Here is a 17598-nt window from a genome sequence, read left to right as displayed (position 1 = left end):
CTATTATTATTTGTATTATGATCCAAGAAAATATTATTTGAACATTCATAGTAATAACTTATATCAGAAACAATATAATGAATATAATAAAAGTTGGCAGACATTTTTTAGGGGGCTTATCCGCTCCCACCCAACAACCTGCTGCAGTGTCTTTTTCCTCCACCAGCTCTGCTGATCAGTGCAGATGCGGTCAAATTTCACAGAGCAACAACACCAACAATAATTAATCCTGCTCTCCCCAAACTTGCGCTAAACTGTCTTCCAGCATCAAGGGGCTACTTTTTTTATTTTTTTGGAATGGGGTGGAGGGTTGAGAAAAGGAGAGAGAGTGTGGCAGCCAAGCCCAAGAAATTGCCAGAGATTAATGAGCCTTCTCCTTATTAGTGTGTCCGTGGGCTTTGTCTGCTCGGGGCTGGGCAGGGGGCAGCGTGAATGGATGCCACAACCTGCAGGAAACACACACATACATTACACACGCTGTGCCTCTCCCTCGCCGCGGTGTAAGGGGGGGGGGGACCCGGCCCATGGCAGAATCTCTGGCAGCTGCTGCAGCAGCGGCCAGGGTCAAGCCAGCATGAGCTGGGGCAGCCCGCACGGAGTGGAACCAGCGCGAGCAGAACGCGCTGCCTCAGGACCCAGGCACCGCGGACCGTCAGCTGATGGCTTGCGGACTGGCACCGGTCCACGGACCACCACTGGTCCACGGACCACCACTTTGAGTAGCACTGATTTAAACTACTGAATTTTGTAGTTTGCCGAAAATTACTCCTCCCACACACACAAGGAGGAAAAAAAAAAAAAGAAATCCATATATTATATAAGATTAAATCACTCTTTGGGACTTGATACAAACAACCATGTGTTATTTTAAAAATAAGTTTCAAATCTTGCATTTATGTTGTTCTGAAAATAGAAATAAATATAGGGAGCTCCCAGCTCCACTCCCCTTATACCTTGATTGCATGCAAATTCACCTGAACTGACAGTTCTACTTACGGAATCTATTAACTGAAGTGTTTCTGCAAATTCTAAGAGATTCTTAACATTATCCAGGATGTTGCTCTGATGAACGATCATGCATCTTGCAGGGGATGCGCTTTCTTCAGGTAAGCAACCATGATCCACTGGCGGAGATGGAGTACAATGGTGATGCTCCCCCAAACAGGAAACAGGTGCACTGTCACCATTAGTTCTGGTATTGTCAGCAATTGTGGTGCTATGCCAGCCTGGGTAGCTTGATGTGTGGTTCTGTGTCTAAGGGAAGAAGAAAAAAAAAGGAGGGAAAAAAGGCAGAAGGAACTTAGCAATGAAATTGCACAAGGTGTCAGATGCTGCTGGAGGAAAGATAAAAGTAGTTGCATCATCTAAAAGCTTACGCCTATGAAACAATTGTCAAGATGTTTCCTTTCATCAATGCAAGACCTTGTAATGGTACATTTTATTTATCTTGAAAGTACCTCATTATTTAGATTCAGTATTAGGTATCATGGGCATATATATTGTATATCCAATACATTCATACTACTATGTTACTCCAAAAGTCCCATAAAGAGTCTACAATTCTTGTGTGAAGCAAGAATTGGCAAGAATTCCCTGCTTAACACTCAGCCCTGTAAGAGGCTAAAGGATTTAAGAGTTAGAGTTGCTTTTGTTTGCATATCTCATCTTCTTCTATCCCTGTCTAACACTACAGCTTACACCAATGCAATGAAGAGGCTGTCAAATCAACGTGGTTAGGAAAGCAGAAGAGCAAATTAACAGAAGTTTCTTTCCAGTGTGATCATGCAACAGAAGAAATTGCAAAACATTAACTAAAGTTAAAAGTGGCCAAACTAACACATCATGCACACAATCGTTTTATTATTAACCAGAAAACATTACTCGTAAAAGTATCTGCTGGCTATCACTTATGTTCTAGGATGATTTTGGTTTATTTGTTTTAACTATATTATTACATAGAATAAGCTACTTATCTATTTTACCACCTATGCGTGACAAAATGTGAGAATTCAGTAATAGCCAGCACGGGTTGCACACATGCAGCTAAAGGTTCTAACATTATTCACAGAAAAGTAAAACAAATTATCAAACATGCACCAAGTCTGAAGTTTACAAAGTATGTAATACATAGCTGAAGTAAGGAATGCAACAGAGAGGAAAAATTAATGAACAGGCACTACATTTTCATTACATGAACCATTGCACACTTTCAGAAACACACATCCCCAGTAATATCAGATCTGGTGGGATTTACTCTGATAACTTTAGTGTTATCCCTTGTGGTAAAATGTAGAGCCCAAACTTGCTCCCGCTGACATTGCAAAAGTAAAAATACCTGCAAATTGTTTAGTACCATAACATACATAAATTTATAAAGCAAATTCATACTAAATATGTGCTATGTTTCATTCTTTTAAATCGGAAATATAGAGCCTTGATTAGTGTCACAGGCAGAGGGGGAGAAAAAGGTAAAAAGACAAGCACTGGGGTAAAGCTGCTATCCCTCCATCCAAGCACACAGTGACAGTCTTACTGGTAATGCCTGCTGCCCTTTCAGTTCATTCTCAGTCGACATTAGTAGCAACTCTAATTCCTTTATTCGTTTTTCTTTCTCAGGGTCTTCATCATTATAGTGTCTCTGCAATTAAGAGTTAAGGGAAAAGAAAAGATAAAGGTCTGATCGGATGTTGCAACTAAAATGCTTATGGCTTGCCGTCCTGTGGTATCATGGCCAAATTAGCCTCAGAGGTAAAAACAAATGTCAATTGTGTTTTCCACTGTAAAAATCCCTGTTGAATTTCAATACAGACATTGAAATAGAAAAAGTGAAAGCCATCACACTAAATATCAGCTAATGTGTTTCAAATTTACCTCAAAAGAACTGATTGTTAGCTATGTCAGAACACCCTCCCCTTCCCCATTTTCTTCTCCATCACTCAGTATGTTAAAAATATTTTTTCCAAGGTAAGAAGTTTGCATTTTAACTTCCATATCAAATATTTAACAAATTGACTCGTGAAATGATCTTTAAACTATCTACCTGAATAGCTGCAGCGGCTGGCTGAGGGACATTGACAATATTTACATGCAGTGCTACTGGATATGGAATTTGACCAGGGACCTAGGCCAAAACACAAAAGACACTCAAAGTTATTAATTCCATTATGCGAGCTGCAGTGTGTGTTTGGGTTAAACTCAAGCACTACTCCTGCATCTTACATTGAACATTTAAAATCCATAAAATCCCTCTCTCCTAACTTGCAAGAAAACTGAGCAGCTTTTAACAAGTAAATACGACACTAAGTATCAGAGGAGGAAAGACATTCAAATAAGAAGCACCCACCAGTTCTGAGAATGGATGAATAATTCAAAGAAAGTTTTATGTTTGTTAAATGTTTCTAAACTGAAGTGCAAATGGGAAACAGATAAATTGCAATAAAATGTAAAACCCAATTGCAATCTAAAATTCATAACACAATTGTGTTTAAAGGTAGCAATAATTTTCATATTAATTATTAGCATAAAAGGATTTGGATTATAAACAGTAATAATGACCCTGCAATCAATACTCAAACAGAACAAATATTGAAGTCAGTGGGAGAGTCACATAAAAAGGGACTACAGAATCAGGCCCAAGTATAGCTGAATTTCAACAAGTGCAATACTTACCACCGTAAAAAATGCTATTTCATATGCATTATGGTTGGTTAGTTTGTTTTAAAAATTAAGATGTTAGAACACTGTAGCACAAAGGTATGAAAGCAGGTTTACCTATTTTAGGGTTATGTATGCCCATTATTGTAGTATATGATACTCCAGTTCTCCAAAGAACTTGCTTAACTTTATGCGTGTGAAGTCCCATTGACTTCAATGGGACATAAGCATGTTCTGAAGGTTAAGCACATGCTTAACTGACTTGTGGAATCAGGGCCTGAGTGTCTAAGATCAGCATTCCTTATTTTCCCTCATTCCTCCAGCCCATCCATGAAAGCAATAACAAAAACATCATTCTTCATCAATTTCAATGCAGATAGCTTAATCACAGATCTATATATGCAACAAAAAGTTTTCAGCAGCTTACATTTTGTGGCTCTGAGATGTGGTAATAGGAGTAGTCATTGTTAACTGGGGGTTGGGTGGCTGCTGGAAGTTGTGCAGAAGGTGGAGTGTGAACAAAGCCCATTAAGTGATTGTTTTTCTGAAAACTTGCAGCTAATGATGACTGGTTGGCTTTGGAAGACTCCTGAAGATAACCTTCCTGTTCAACCTTTCGACGCATTGTAGAATTCCAGTGGTTCTTGATAGCATTATCAGTTCTATGGAGGAATACATGCATATAAAGACTTTTTCAAATAGAACTTTCAATTCAAATTCAGTACAGTTGTAACCATATCAATCCCAAGCTATTAGAGAGACAAGGAGGGTGAGGTAATATTTTTTAGTGGATTAACTTCTTTGGCGAGAGAGACAAGCTTTCGAGCCACAAGGAGTTCTGAACCTGAAGAAGAACTCTGTGTGGCTCAGAAGCTTGTCTCTCTCACCAAAGAAGTTGATCCAATAAAAGATATTACCTCATCCACCTTGTCTCTCCAATTCAAATTAAAGTTAATTGACTGGAAACTGTTCTTAGTATAGAGTATTTCTAAGAGTCCTCAATAAATTTGTTACAATTCAATGGTGTGTGTAACACAGAAAGGTGTTCTACCCTCCTCCTACTAACCCATAATTCTTAAGCACAGATTTTTAACAATTCCAAATACAAATCAGCTCTCTCAGGTCATTGCACTTTGAAATCAACTACCAGTGGCAATTTTCACCATAAGAATGTATGGGATAAGACGCATGGATCTCTACTATGAATAGGATTTATGGATCCAGTTCTGATGTTTCTCTTCAATTATATCTCACTGTGAGAAATTAATCACTTGAGGTCTACCACATCTCCACTAAATGAAGCAACTGGCATGTGGAGCAAAACCCACCTTCTAGGTTGCTTCATGCACCATCATTTTTTTGAAGCATTAACATTCCAATAGAATTTTTCTGCATTCTATTACTGCAAAGAGAAAGTGCAGGAACCAGCAGTGAAATGGTTAACCTCCAAGCAAATTTCATAACTGGGCAACTGAACAGTTATTAGGGAAAGTTTTTTTTAAATTTCAGAAAACAAATTTTCAAGTATTCAATTGTGTGATTAGACAAAAGCTATGAGAACTGTATTATTAAAATCAGGTCTTGGGGTAACTCAAATATAACTCCTCTATCTGAAAGTCTTTACTTCACCATCACCCAGTGTTATTAACTGTGGGTGTCTGTGGTACAAGGAAGGCTGCAATAAGATTGTAAGGCTCTCCAAATGACAAGCCTATTTGCGGTTCTTCTCTCCAGCCAAAAAAGGCCATCACACTTGTGTCTTGGAGATGTTTTACCAACTACTGGAGTCTAGAGGGAAAAAAATGTTGCTTGTTTATCTTGTATATTTGACAGCACATTGTGTTTGGGCACTTTCACTGTTACCTCTGCAATGTCAGTAAGACTTACAGATGCAAACTTACAGATGAGTAGTCCCATTGAAGCCAATAGAACAACTCATATGAATAAAAATAAAATGCATCCGATGAAGTGAGCTGTAGCTCACGAAAGCTTATGCTCTAATAAATTTGTTAGTCTCTAAGGTGCCACAAGTACTCCTTTTCTTTTTGCGAATACAGACTAACACGGCTGCTACTATGAAACCTGTCATATGAATAAAGTTACTCATTCTACATGAGGGTTTTCAGGACGGCATTTTAGTTAGTTAGTTTCCCTTAGTTTGTATTTGGATCATTCACATAGCAACAGAGAAGAGTAAAACACTTTAAGATATGGGGAAAATATTAATGTAAAACTATCAAAACTGTCTGGGACACAGGGGCAGATGTATGTTGTGAAACAACTTTTAATTCATTGTTAAAAATACTGACTGGATTTCAAGTTGACTGTATCCTCTTAGCTGAATGTAAACTTAGTTTCATGTGTAGAGTCTGATCTTGCACCATTGAGTCAACAGAAGTTTTGATAAATACTCCAACACAAACAAGACTAGAGCCACACTTAGGAAAGCCCTGATGATTTACTATGCTTACTATTTCTTCAGTGGCAGTGGCAAATACTTTAACAAATATTTCTCCATATACTTGGTCCCGTTTAGATCAATGGCAAAAACACACATTGATATCAATGGCACTAGGATTTGGCTCAAAGCATTTTGGTTCATAACATGCAATTGTTTCAGTGTACTAAGAAGTCATCTGAAACAGACTGCTCAGACTCAAAACCTTCTCTTCCCTATTTAAGGGCTATTATATGTCATTACCGTCCAGGCAGCAACTTTGCAATTTCTGCCCATCTGTTTCCCAGCCTCTTGTGTGCCTGGTAAATAATTCTATCTTCTTCTTCAGTCCAGGAGGTTTTCTTTACTTCTGGATTCAGATGGTTGTGCCACCTCTCCCTGCATTGTTTTCCAATCCTCCCCTTCAAGTGCTTGGCAATAACAGACCAGCGCTTTGGGCCATATTTTTGCACAAGTTCTATCACCTTCAAGGAAACACAGAAGAACCACCCATATTTTAGTGTGACATAATGAATTAGTGCAATCATTCTGTAATGCTCCAACATCTTCAATGAAGTTTCTCAAAACTGCTATAGTAGAGCAGATGAGTAGGCACTGCTTTGTATTTTCTATTTATATATTTACCCGAAAGGAAAAGGCTTTGGTAATATCAAAGGCATTTCTAGCATACATTTAGATTTGCAGCATTAAAGTATTAATTACTTGATTTGTGTAGAACACTTTGAAACTGTACCAGGAAGCACTAAATAAAATGCTAAGTATTGATATTATTGGGACCAGTCTTCAAGTCCTTCCTCAGGCAGTACTCCCATTGAAATCATTGAAGTCTAGATGAGTTTTATCCCAGTTATGACTGCAGTATTGGGCCTATCATTAAGTACTATTTAAAATATGAGGCTGAAAGAAAAGTTGATTACCCGCTGATCCTCTTCTTTAGTCCATGGACCTTTGATAAGTTCAGGATTTAGTACTTTCTGCCATCGATGCTGGCACTGCACATCTGTCCGATTCTAATTACATATAAAATATACAAATTAATCACTTGTCAAATAAGATGAAAGAATTGCAATATTTCTTTCTAGGTGCACTTGCTCCCCAAACAGACCCTCTATGTATCTCATTGCCAATTAATACAATGAAGCTATATGGGAATAACTGAGACAAGATTGAAATGAGGGTCCTCAGCAAATCAACGGCTGGTAAGTACTCTGCACATTGAATTAGAAAAGCATCTTTTCCATAATTGTCACTGTATCATGGTAACTAAACAAATTTATCCTTTAATATCTATTAAAGATATTTTTAAAGAATAAGTGTTATGTTATCTGTAGAATCTGAACAACAGTAAGAGATCACAAAAGAGATCTCATATTTTATGAGCAGCATTTACTAGTGATCAAAGCTAGTTTTTTTTTCTGTACTAAGACATTTTTGTTTCACTGACAGATCAATCATCAGTTCTATAACAAATCCCCAAAAAAGTCTTTTTACATTTCCCCTCCCCCATCTGAGATGAGTAGTGAGAGAAATAAAATTGAGCATAAAAAATGATATTCAACAAGGCATCCTACTGTATTATAGCTGCATTTCTTAAGTTCCCATTTGTGGGGGGCTTTATATCACGTGAAAATGTAGTTAAGAATAACCTCTCCCCCACCCCTTACTTGAAAATGGGTGATAAAGAGTTGTCATCTCTACAAACGAAAACAGAAACAACGTCCACTTACAGGAAGAAAATTGGCAATAACTTTCCAGTCTTCTGTACCATTCTGTTCCACAAGTTTCTTTAGTTTTTCATCCTAGTTTTTCATAAAGACAACATCATCAATGCTCCAATCATTTAGTGCTGCAACTAAAATATATCAGTCAAGCTAAGGTAAAAAAAGAAAATACTCCACTTTGCTGAATTTTTATGGATCCACTTCTTTCAGGGATCCAGGACCGACATAAAAGGGAAGTCTCTGGCCTGATAATACTTTTTTTTGCCAAATACACCTCCTCATTCAGCAGATAGTTTTTCTTTGGTTATGGGTAGGAACTTAAATATATTTTCTGGGCTTCTGGACTATGCAAATTATGCTGATCTGCATTTTACCAGCCAAGGCAATTTAAATTATTATTTTGGGGCTGGTATTTTCAAACAAGTCTAAAGGAGTTAGATGTCCAAAGTCCATTGAAATTCAATAGGATTTAGGTTCCATACTCCTTTAGGCTGTTTTCAAAAAGCTTTAAATGTTAATCACAATACTGCATAAGATTCTATACTGAATGCATAACATAAGTAATCCGCCATATTTACTGCTTGTGTAAATGGGCAAAACTCTTAAATGGGTGAAACTCCATTTACTTCAAAGGAGTTTTGAATATTTTCATCAGCAGAGAATTTGGCCCAATATCCTAATAGGAAAGTCCAGTAATGTAGGCCCTAAAGACCAAAAACAGCCAATTAAAAACATCAAGAAGGACAAAGGCATTGCCATAGCAATTCAAGCTTTTAAAAAAACCTTACATGAAGCGGCCTGCTAATGTTTATGTATCAGTATGAATCACTGGTGTTGAACAAGCCCAAATATCACTCAAATAACTGAATTAACACATTTCACACAAAAATTAAACCATTGTAAATGACCATGGATTATCCACCCCTGTAAATGAAACTTTTTATAACTACAATTTGCACAGAAAATAGACACAAGAGCACTAAAAGTTACCAAAGCATATTCTCTTATATTCAGTCTTTCAAAAGGGGAACGTATCTTTAATGTCAGTTTGTGGTACAGAATAGATGTTTCTTCCAGATTTTAGTTACTGCCCCATTGAATCACAACTCCATTATTAAAGCACAAACTTCAGATGATCCATTTATTTGTAATAAGAAGGCAGAAGTTTGCACCACAGTTGTTTGCTGCTGTTAAGATACTGAATAGACGTCATTTCTCACATAGCAACCATTTTCAAACAAAAGAGCCAGCAATAACAATCAAACATTGCTACAGGTAACTTTAAAATTATTGAATCATGCCAGTTTAATGCAGTAGTTTGAACACATATCCGGTATAACAGTCTTTCTGGAGTATTTAGACTTTTTTTTTTAAAAAAACAAACAACAACCCACAAATTTACATCTAATTATGTATATAGCCACATTCTGCCCTCATACATTTGCATGAGATTCACGCTGAAGTTGATATCTAATGAAATCTGCATCTGAGAGAAGAATTTGACCCATTTACTCTCTCTTTTTAACCCAAATGTAGTAAGTGAATCTTTATTTACCTCTTCACGGGTCCACCTGGTTTTTCCTAAATGACGTTTTCCAGCCTTAGGAAGCAGACCATCATAGTCATGATCATACATCTCAACATCTTCATCGTCATCATCACTACTATATATACTACAAAAAGAAACAGGAGGCGACTTAGAGTGGAACATGAAGATTTAAGTTCCTGAATTACAAAATATATGAAAAACAACAATCTTTACAAAGGTTATACAGATAAAAGTTTGAAAACTTGCACAACAAGATTTTGTTCTGCATTCTGTTCTACTATTCTGAACTGGTTTTGCTGTTTTTGGTATCCACAGATACAAGCAAAGGGCTGGCAACCTTCTTATTACTGTACATGTTTAGACCTGCTCATACTGTTAGATCAGTGGCAATTTACACCCTTGGCAGCCTTTCAACCAATGAAAGTTTCAAATTAAAATACAATGTTTAGGACAATAAAGAGAACAAGAGGCTATGTCCTTTACACCAGTACATATGCAAAATCTTTAACTCGGGCTACATATTTTGAAGAGTGCTTAATGTTTTCACATATTTGATGAAGTAGCTGGTTACACAATTCCCACATGGTATTTTATGTACAAATATAAAAATAGTAAAATTATGCAATAATATACTTAGTCATCATTTTGGGATTAGAAGACCAAAAATATTGAAGGCCACAAGTTTTTCAAAACTAATTAAAATGAAGGCCATCAAGTGATCACACTATTTTGTAAATTCTTATCAAATATGTCACAGTTCATGGTCAAGTATAGACAAAGCTGAGGACAAGTACAATATAAGATCTCTATAGTAACCACATAAATGATCAAGTCTCCTTATACTGAGTATTTTGCTAACTTTATAATTTTACTACCTCTATCCCATTTCTAAATACCTCATACTGTTTTTGAAATACTCTAGTCCTCACCTAATTAATGACTAAGGGATTTCCCCAGAGGCTATCTATGGGTAAAAAGGAATCTATTACTGTTTTCACAACCAGCACTCACCCTAATCCCGCTAGCTAAAATTGAAGTGTTTTGCAACAGGAGTTGTCTTTCTGTTGGGTAAAGTATTATTTCCAACTTTAAGATACAAACATCACTTTTAAAACTTCAACAAAGAGCTGACATCTTTTGTACTACAGAAAAGACAATGTAGTATTTAACTAATGATCATGATATGTGGAAGAATCTTTAGATACAATTTTAAAAACCTTTTTTTGATAAACAGCCATATTAATAAATCCACACTAACAACACTTCAATTAAGGATGGATCAGACACTATTCCTCCTGTTAACCTTGTTTTTCAGAGACCTTTTTTTTTTGTGGGGGGGCACTAAATTGAAGTTCAATGTACAGGTTGCTAGCCAAGATGCAAGTACCACCAAAATTCAAGCAATCAAAAAGCTTAAAAGAAAATATATTAGGTTAAAATAACATTAAGTCTTCAGCCCTGTCTTCCAGCACATGTTGCGTATCAAGGAAAATCGCTATTTAAGAGGTTTTTCAGCATCTGCAGTGATGCATGTGGCCTATTTGAGAGCAAGACGCAAATGGCTAACAAACTGACAAAACAGGTCTGCTAATTCCATTCTTAATTTACTACCACTGTGCCTAGGTAGGGTGGCACATGTGACTAGATATGGGGTTCTCAAACTGGGGGTAATGACCTCTCAGGGGGTTGCGAGGTTATTACATGAGAGGATTGCCTGAGCTGTCAGCCTCCATCCCAATCTCCACTTCACCTCCAGCATTTATAATAGTGTTAAATATTTTAAAAAGTGTTTTCAATTTATTGGGGGGGGTCACATTCAGAGGCTTGCTGTGTGAAAGGGGTCACCAGTACAAAAGTTTGAGAACCACTGGACTAGATAGTTCACTCAGAAAGACTTGTGGAATATTTAGGTATAGCTAGTGACTTCAGCTCAATCCAATCCTTCAACTCAAAAGAGTAGTTATTCACAGTAGTAGTCTCACTGACTACAGTAGGACTACTTACATGAATAAAGGTTGCAGGGTCCTATTCATATGAACAGAATGACAGCCTTAGCTCTGTTTCTTTGCTTTTATTTTTTTTAAAGTTAGATTTTCTTTTCTAAGTAACACATGGAGACAATTGTGTGACTGCTATTAATGTTAAAAGAAGTTTTGTAGCTAAATACCCATGTATCATTTTGAAAATTGGTGTCACTGATATTGGAAGTACCAGGTACAGCCAGCAGGGTGACATCTCCAGTGCTGCCAAATGTTCCAGGTACATCAACGGAACATGACACAAGTGAAACTGGAGCAGATTAGTGATGAAAAGGTTACCATTATTTTAATGTAATGCTTATAATCTAAATTCTTTCCTTACTTACCAAGGACCTTATTATGGCATACAGAATGAGTAACTCCTACTCTGTGTCTCCTGTGACAAGAGAATTCGGCCTGGGGGGTTATAGCATGATCCGCACCACATTTAGCAAATCTGTTTTCTAGCATATGTCTGAAACATTTTTTTAAATATCTGCATGAATAAAATCTGGCCCCAACAACAAATGCACTTGCTAATTACCAGTGGTGTGGACTAAGTGAAATGGTTAATGATGCCACACATGCTAGCTTTCAGTGCTGTTTAAATACTCTACAAATATGAATGCTACATTTTTGTCAAGGAAACCAAATTGTGCAATGATAAAAAAAGGGGGTGGGGGTGGAGAGGAAATGACTTGCTGCTCTACTGTGATTGAAAAAACTGGGCACAAACAACCGAGGGGACTCCACTTTCGTTGTTTTGACTAATCCACTTTGCCGACATCTCCTTGCAGAGCACTTCACGGAGCTGCTTAAACTATGTAATCTAGAGTTTCCCTTCTCGCACCAGTACATCCCCTTCGCAACCAGAGGGAAAGTATCTGCTGCTCCGCGAGCACGGCGAATCACCACCACTCGGGCTAGGAAGGACCATTCTGAAAGCTGCTAAGCAGCTCCCCTTTCCTCCCGTCTCTCCCGCTCATTCAGTTCCTGTAAAGAGCAACTGACCCTTTCGTTTTGCAGGCCTGGCTTCCTCCACCACTCCTGACACGCTCATTCCGCCCCTCTGCAAAGTCAAAATAAAATACAGACTACCCACTAGGCTCTCACCCCCCACCACTACCACCTCCCATCTAGCCCCAAGAGGGAGGCGCAAGCGAGGCGGGGACACATGCACATGCACTGTGACTGTGTCCTCTCTCTCTCTCTCTCTCTCTCTCTCTCAGGAGGGACAGGATGAGTAATTCATAGTTCGTCCGACCTAGTAACACACTCGCTCTCTCATACTTAAGTAACAACCTAGTTTGCACCTAACCCCCACCCCCCTTCTAGATTTCACAGGCTGGGCAAAGCAAACCTTTCTTAAGTCAGCGATTGGCAACAAGAGGGAAAAGCTGCGGGGGAGGGGGATTGGCTTTTCTGTCGCAAGCCGTGTGTATGGGGGGGGGGGCGAGGAGGGGTTGCTGGACAGAAAGGAGAGAGAGAATCTCCACGTGTCCGACCGCCAGTCCAGAGATCATTAGAAAACAATCCTCCCGCAGTGTGTGTGTGTGTCTGTAACAGCAGCCACCACGAGGCGCTCAGACCTCTCCCTTCCCGTTCGCAGCACGCCGCCCGCCAGAGGGAAGGGAGCAGCAGGGATCAGTCACCCCCCAGTAACCCCCCCCCCCCCGCCACCACCACAACACAGCTCGCGGTCTGTGCCCCCCCCCCGTCCCGTGCAATAGCCCATTCCCCAGGAGGAGGAAAACAGCAACGGGAGCAGCCACATGACAGCTGCTGCCAAACGCCCCTCTCTCCTTCTTCTCTCCCCACCCCACCCCCTCCTGCCAAAGTCTAAAGAGTTGCTCTCATCGCGCTGCTGAAAAGCTTGCTCGGGCTCCGACATGTGCGGAGCGGCGTGTGCATTACAAATAAAAAGCCTTGCAGGGCATAATTATAAACCGAGAGATGAGCGGGGCAGAGTCGGAGTCATTAAAAGAAAGGCTCTGCAACTGCAACTGCAAAAAAAAAAAAAAAAAAGAAAAAAAAAAAAAGGTTTGCTCCCTCCCCAGCGCCTCCTTTTCACGCCGCCTGTCTGCCACCCACCTGACATCCCACCTCCACAAAGAATGAATGAAACGGGAATGAACTACCTGCAGCCACTAAACAAGTCCGACATTTTTGGGCTTACATCTGCCATCTGCTTAGCTCCTCCAGCCCAAACAGACCGCAGAGCAGCTCGGCACAGATCGCTGAAGGCAACAAGTCCAAGTGGGAACCCTGTCTCCCCCTCCCCACACACACACTCACCCCCCCCTTCTAATTTGTAGCCACGCGTGGCATGCACGGTCCTGGGAAATTTCTGCCTGAGCAACTTGCAAAATGCACTGCAAATTGCGATCTTCCCAATATCCTGAGTGGTTTTTTGGGAGGGAGGGGGGTGGTTGAGAAGGGAGGGAGGGAGGGGGTTCCTAATATGCTATTCATTTGGTCTTGCAGGGTCTGTTTAAGTTTCCCTCTCCCCTTGCCTGTGCACAGTCTGACAGGCGTGGAGAGGATCCGGCAAACCACTCCCGCAAAAACTAAAAAAATAAAAAGAATAACCCAAATAAACCTCTCTAGCCATAGGCTATTAAACGTCCACACGCACACAAATGCTTTCATGCTGCAAAGAGTTTACCTGTGCCTGGGTCTCCTGGCCATCCTGGGACTAGCCACTGGGGGAGGAAGGGGGGACCTGTGCTGGCTGAAGTGCTTTGCTTTCTGTGCTGCTTAAAAGTGCCCCACCGCCGCACAGCGAAGTTTTCAGGAGCAGCAGGAGGAGGAGGAGGAAACAGGTTGAGATTAAAGAGTAAACTCTGTAAACAGAGATGCCATCAAACAAAGGGCTTTTTGGACACTCCCCCTCCCGCCAAATCTGGCGCCCCTGCAATGCGCAAGCGCCTCAGAGCGCGGAGGTTCCAGCCGCGGCCGCTGGGGTTTAGGGCCGGGGCCGCGGGTCCCCGGCTGGCCGAGGAGCCGCTTCCAGCCTCTCCCCCTGCGTGCCTGGGAGCCCGCGCGACGGCGGCGGCCAGGAGCGGGGCAAGGGCGGCAGCAGGAGAGGCGCCTTTTGCTGCACAATCCCCGCTCAGCCGCATCAAGTCCCCATGACTCCCCCTCCCCCCCCCCCGCAACACACATACACAAGTTGTCCCTGGGCAGCAGAGCTAAGAAGCACCGCTCTCGCCCCCCCCCCTGCCAGCTCTCCGGGGGGGTTGATGCGAAAGAACCGTGTAGTGATTAAACCGCCCCCCCCTACACACACACACACACACCAGAGGAGGGAGGACTTGCGCTGGGTGCATTTCAGAGCCAGGCTCACAGACCCAACAGTGTGACATGCCCCGCAGCCGAACGGCCACAGCCTGAGGGGAGCCTCCTCTGGGGTGCGTCCCTGGCACGCGTGTGCGAGGGACAGGGGGGTCCGGCTGTGGGAGGGGTGCGAGGGTCCTGCTTCTGCAAGCCTGTGCTTAAGTGCGGGGTGTGGTGGGTCCGTGGGGGCTGAATCTGCCTGCGTGGCGGTGGAGTAGGATTGGCTGGGTAGAGCAATGTGTGTGTGTGTGTGTGTGTGTGTGTGTGTGAGGGGGGTGATACGTGTGAGTCAATGTGTGGTATGTGACTGACTCTAGGTTATTCTGAGTTGTATGTGTGTGTGACAGTAGTTCATTCAGTGGAAGGGGGAAATGTCCCCAGCTCAAAGAACACCTGTTGCTTGCTTGTTTAGTTTTAGTTTGCTCTGCTTCAGCAGGGTTTACATTGAAACCCCCAAAACGAAGGGAGTGAAGCCCAGTAGTTTGTAAGGGACGAATCATTGTTTGTTTGGGTTTGTATTGCTGCTGGTGCAGGAGGCTGATTTTTGCTGGAGTCTGTCATGCAGTCACGCTGGGGACTTTTACTGTCCTTCCTCTTGCTGCAGCCGGGACCTGGACTGTGCCTGTTACTGCGGCTTGTCTTCCCCCTTTTAGCAGAGGTAGTGGGTGTCCGATGAGCTCCAGAAAACTTTTTTTTTTAATACATAAATGAGTCACAATTTGAAAATGGTGAAACATGCAAAGTTCCCAGGCTACTCTGCAAGTTACAATTCAGACACCTGTGGTGTTCCTCAGCGTATGGACTCTTCGACCAAAGGCTTAGTTTATGAATGAACGTTTCTTGCCTTCATTCCGTCTGGGGGACAGTGGAGCCATAAGCACCCTGAGCACTTTCAGTTTTATGGACTCTAAAGTGTCAGGCTGTCTTTAAAGAACAAGACCACAAAAGATCCACATTCTAAGATGTGCACTTTAAAATTACCCAGGCAAATCACCAGAAGGATACTCAGACTGAAAGCGCACCCAAAAGAATGACAATTTATGAGTTCTCGGTGGCGTTGTTCCTCTCTGAATCTAACTGTGAACTCTCCAAACCTTCCAAACTTGCTGAGCCAGTGGCCTGAGCTCACTTCACTCCAAGTCCTTTAGGGCTTTTTAGAAGTGGAAGACTTCTTTCAAGGTAGTCGTGAATAAAATACAAAGTGTAACGCATATAACACAGTCATTTGTAATAAACAGTCACATACTGTAGCCCTTGCAGTTATGTAGACTTTTTAATTGGAGCAGTTAGCACACCAGTAACTGCAACATTTTATGTTTACATACATGCCTATTGAATTCTGTATATATTTCATAATATAATTTGTTAAATCTTAGTATCTGTGTGTGAATTTAATATTTGTGACAGGGGTACTCCCTAGATTGTTAGGAGTCAGAAGTCACAACATGTCATTGGAAATATGAACTTCAATAAATTAGCAATAAGGTGTTCTCACTGCAGCTTTGCTACTGACTCACTATATGACCTTGGGCAAAACCCTTTGCCATTCTGTGCTTCTGTTTGGCCATTTGCATAATAGGTCTAATTTCCTAATTCCCAAGGTTGTTAGGTTTAACTTATCATTTTTTGTAAAGTACACTGAAATTCTCAGATAGAAAGGAAATTATAAGAATAATTAATGCTGACATACTAAAAAAACAAGGATCCATTCTAGCGTCCCTTGAAGCCACCTCCCACTGACTTCAAGAGAAGTTGTATTGGGAATTCAGGGAGCACAAGAAATACTCATGGCCTCAGAGTTTCTTCTGGTAAAGAAATCCTTTTGGAGTCAGGGAGGTAGCACTGCAGAGGACAAAGCTTATTATACTGTAGTATCTTAATGAAGTTCTTAAGGGATTGGTAAAAATTGGTTACTGAGCAGTGGTGCTGGTGGTTTATTAAAAGTATTCCATAGGAAGTTGATGGCAATTAAGTTGGTATTCATGAAGTGAAACATCAAATCTTCATTATTATACCCAGCCATGCTCGTTGTATGTTACAGAGAGAACATCTCTTATTTGTAGCAAAGTAACCCTTACTTATTCTCATGTATAGTCAGAGTTTGTCAGCTCAAGAATCAAAACTTTTGGCAATCCACAAGAATAGAACTTTTATTTGGAAAATGTACACTGCATTGCTGTTGATGGGGGTGGTACTTATTTTACCTCGCCTGGTTTCTTAGGGTCTAATCCTGCATCCCTTGCACAAAGCTCTTCACATGAGTAGGACACATATGAGTAAGTACTGCTCAATGTGAGTATGGTTTTCACAAATGGGCTCTAAGGTAGGCCTTTAACCAAGACAAACATAAGAATGGGACCTTGAATTTGATGGACCTACTTGTGTAAGTATTACTCACCATGACTAAAGAGTACTCAATGTGCGTAAAAATTGGTCATTTAGTGAAATGATATGTACATACTGTCTATTATATATACAAAATATCTCCTAAATGTGCTGTTTCATGGTCCTTCCTTCCCACTCCTTTTTAAGAAAGATGTTTTCCTTTTTTTGACTACTTTCAGATACATAAAGAGTGAATGTTAGCTAAGACAAACTCAACACATCTGCAGTCTATTCATATCTAAGTTTCCACAAATTAATTCATTGAATTTCTGTTATTGTCTGCTGAGTTAAGTAAGTGAGTGGTTATATGTTCAAGCTTCCTTGGAGGTATTTACATTTATTTATTTATTTATGCCATTTCTATTATAAACCCGAACAAACACATTTTTCCTCCCATAATTTTTTAAAAAAATCAATTTGTCTGTCTGTGTTCAACATCTATTTGGAGTGCATAATGACTGATGCCCTAGAAGATCA

General features: G+C 40.6%; 1 protein-coding gene across 7 annotated transcripts in view; it reads right to left on the bottom strand.

Annotated features, from left to right (window-relative positions):
• The window catches only part of MYB (MYB proto-oncogene, transcription factor), a 35918-nt gene extending 21008 nt beyond the window's left edge, over positions 1 to 14910 (bottom strand). Inside the window, exons 1-9 of one of the 7 annotated variants that reach the window (XM_038397354.2) lie at positions 14066 to 14531; positions 9389 to 9506; positions 7840 to 7911; positions 7030 to 7122; positions 6356 to 6576; positions 4082 to 4316; positions 3041 to 3121; positions 2534 to 2638; positions 997 to 1254 (exon numbers count right to left, since the gene is read on the bottom strand). In XM_038397354.2, coding sequence (XP_038253282.1) covers positions 997 to 1254; positions 2534 to 2638; positions 3041 to 3121; positions 4082 to 4316; positions 6356 to 6576; positions 7030 to 7122; positions 7840 to 7911; positions 9389 to 9506; positions 14066 to 14088 — 1206 coding nt within the window. In that variant the 5' untranslated portion in view covers positions 14089 to 14531. Of the gene's footprint in view, positions 1 to 996; positions 1255 to 2533; positions 2639 to 3040; positions 3122 to 4081; positions 4317 to 6355; positions 6577 to 7029; positions 7123 to 7839; positions 7912 to 9388; positions 9560 to 12411; positions 12485 to 14065 lie in introns of those variants that run through there. The other 6 variants (XM_038397353.2, XM_043511012.1, XM_043511015.1 and 3 more) reach the window with 6 other exon arrangements.
• Between the last annotated feature and the right edge of the window lie 2688 nt (positions 14911 to 17598).

This window comes from Dermochelys coriacea, chromosome 3 (genome assembly GCF_009764565.3).
Source record: "Dermochelys coriacea isolate rDerCor1 chromosome 3, rDerCor1.pri.v4, whole genome shotgun sequence".
Classification (NCBI taxonomy): Eukaryota; Metazoa; Chordata; order Testudines; family Dermochelyidae; genus Dermochelys; species Dermochelys coriacea.
The sequence above is the reverse complement of the archived record's forward strand: the minus strand, read 5'-3'. Positions and strand labels throughout refer to the sequence as shown.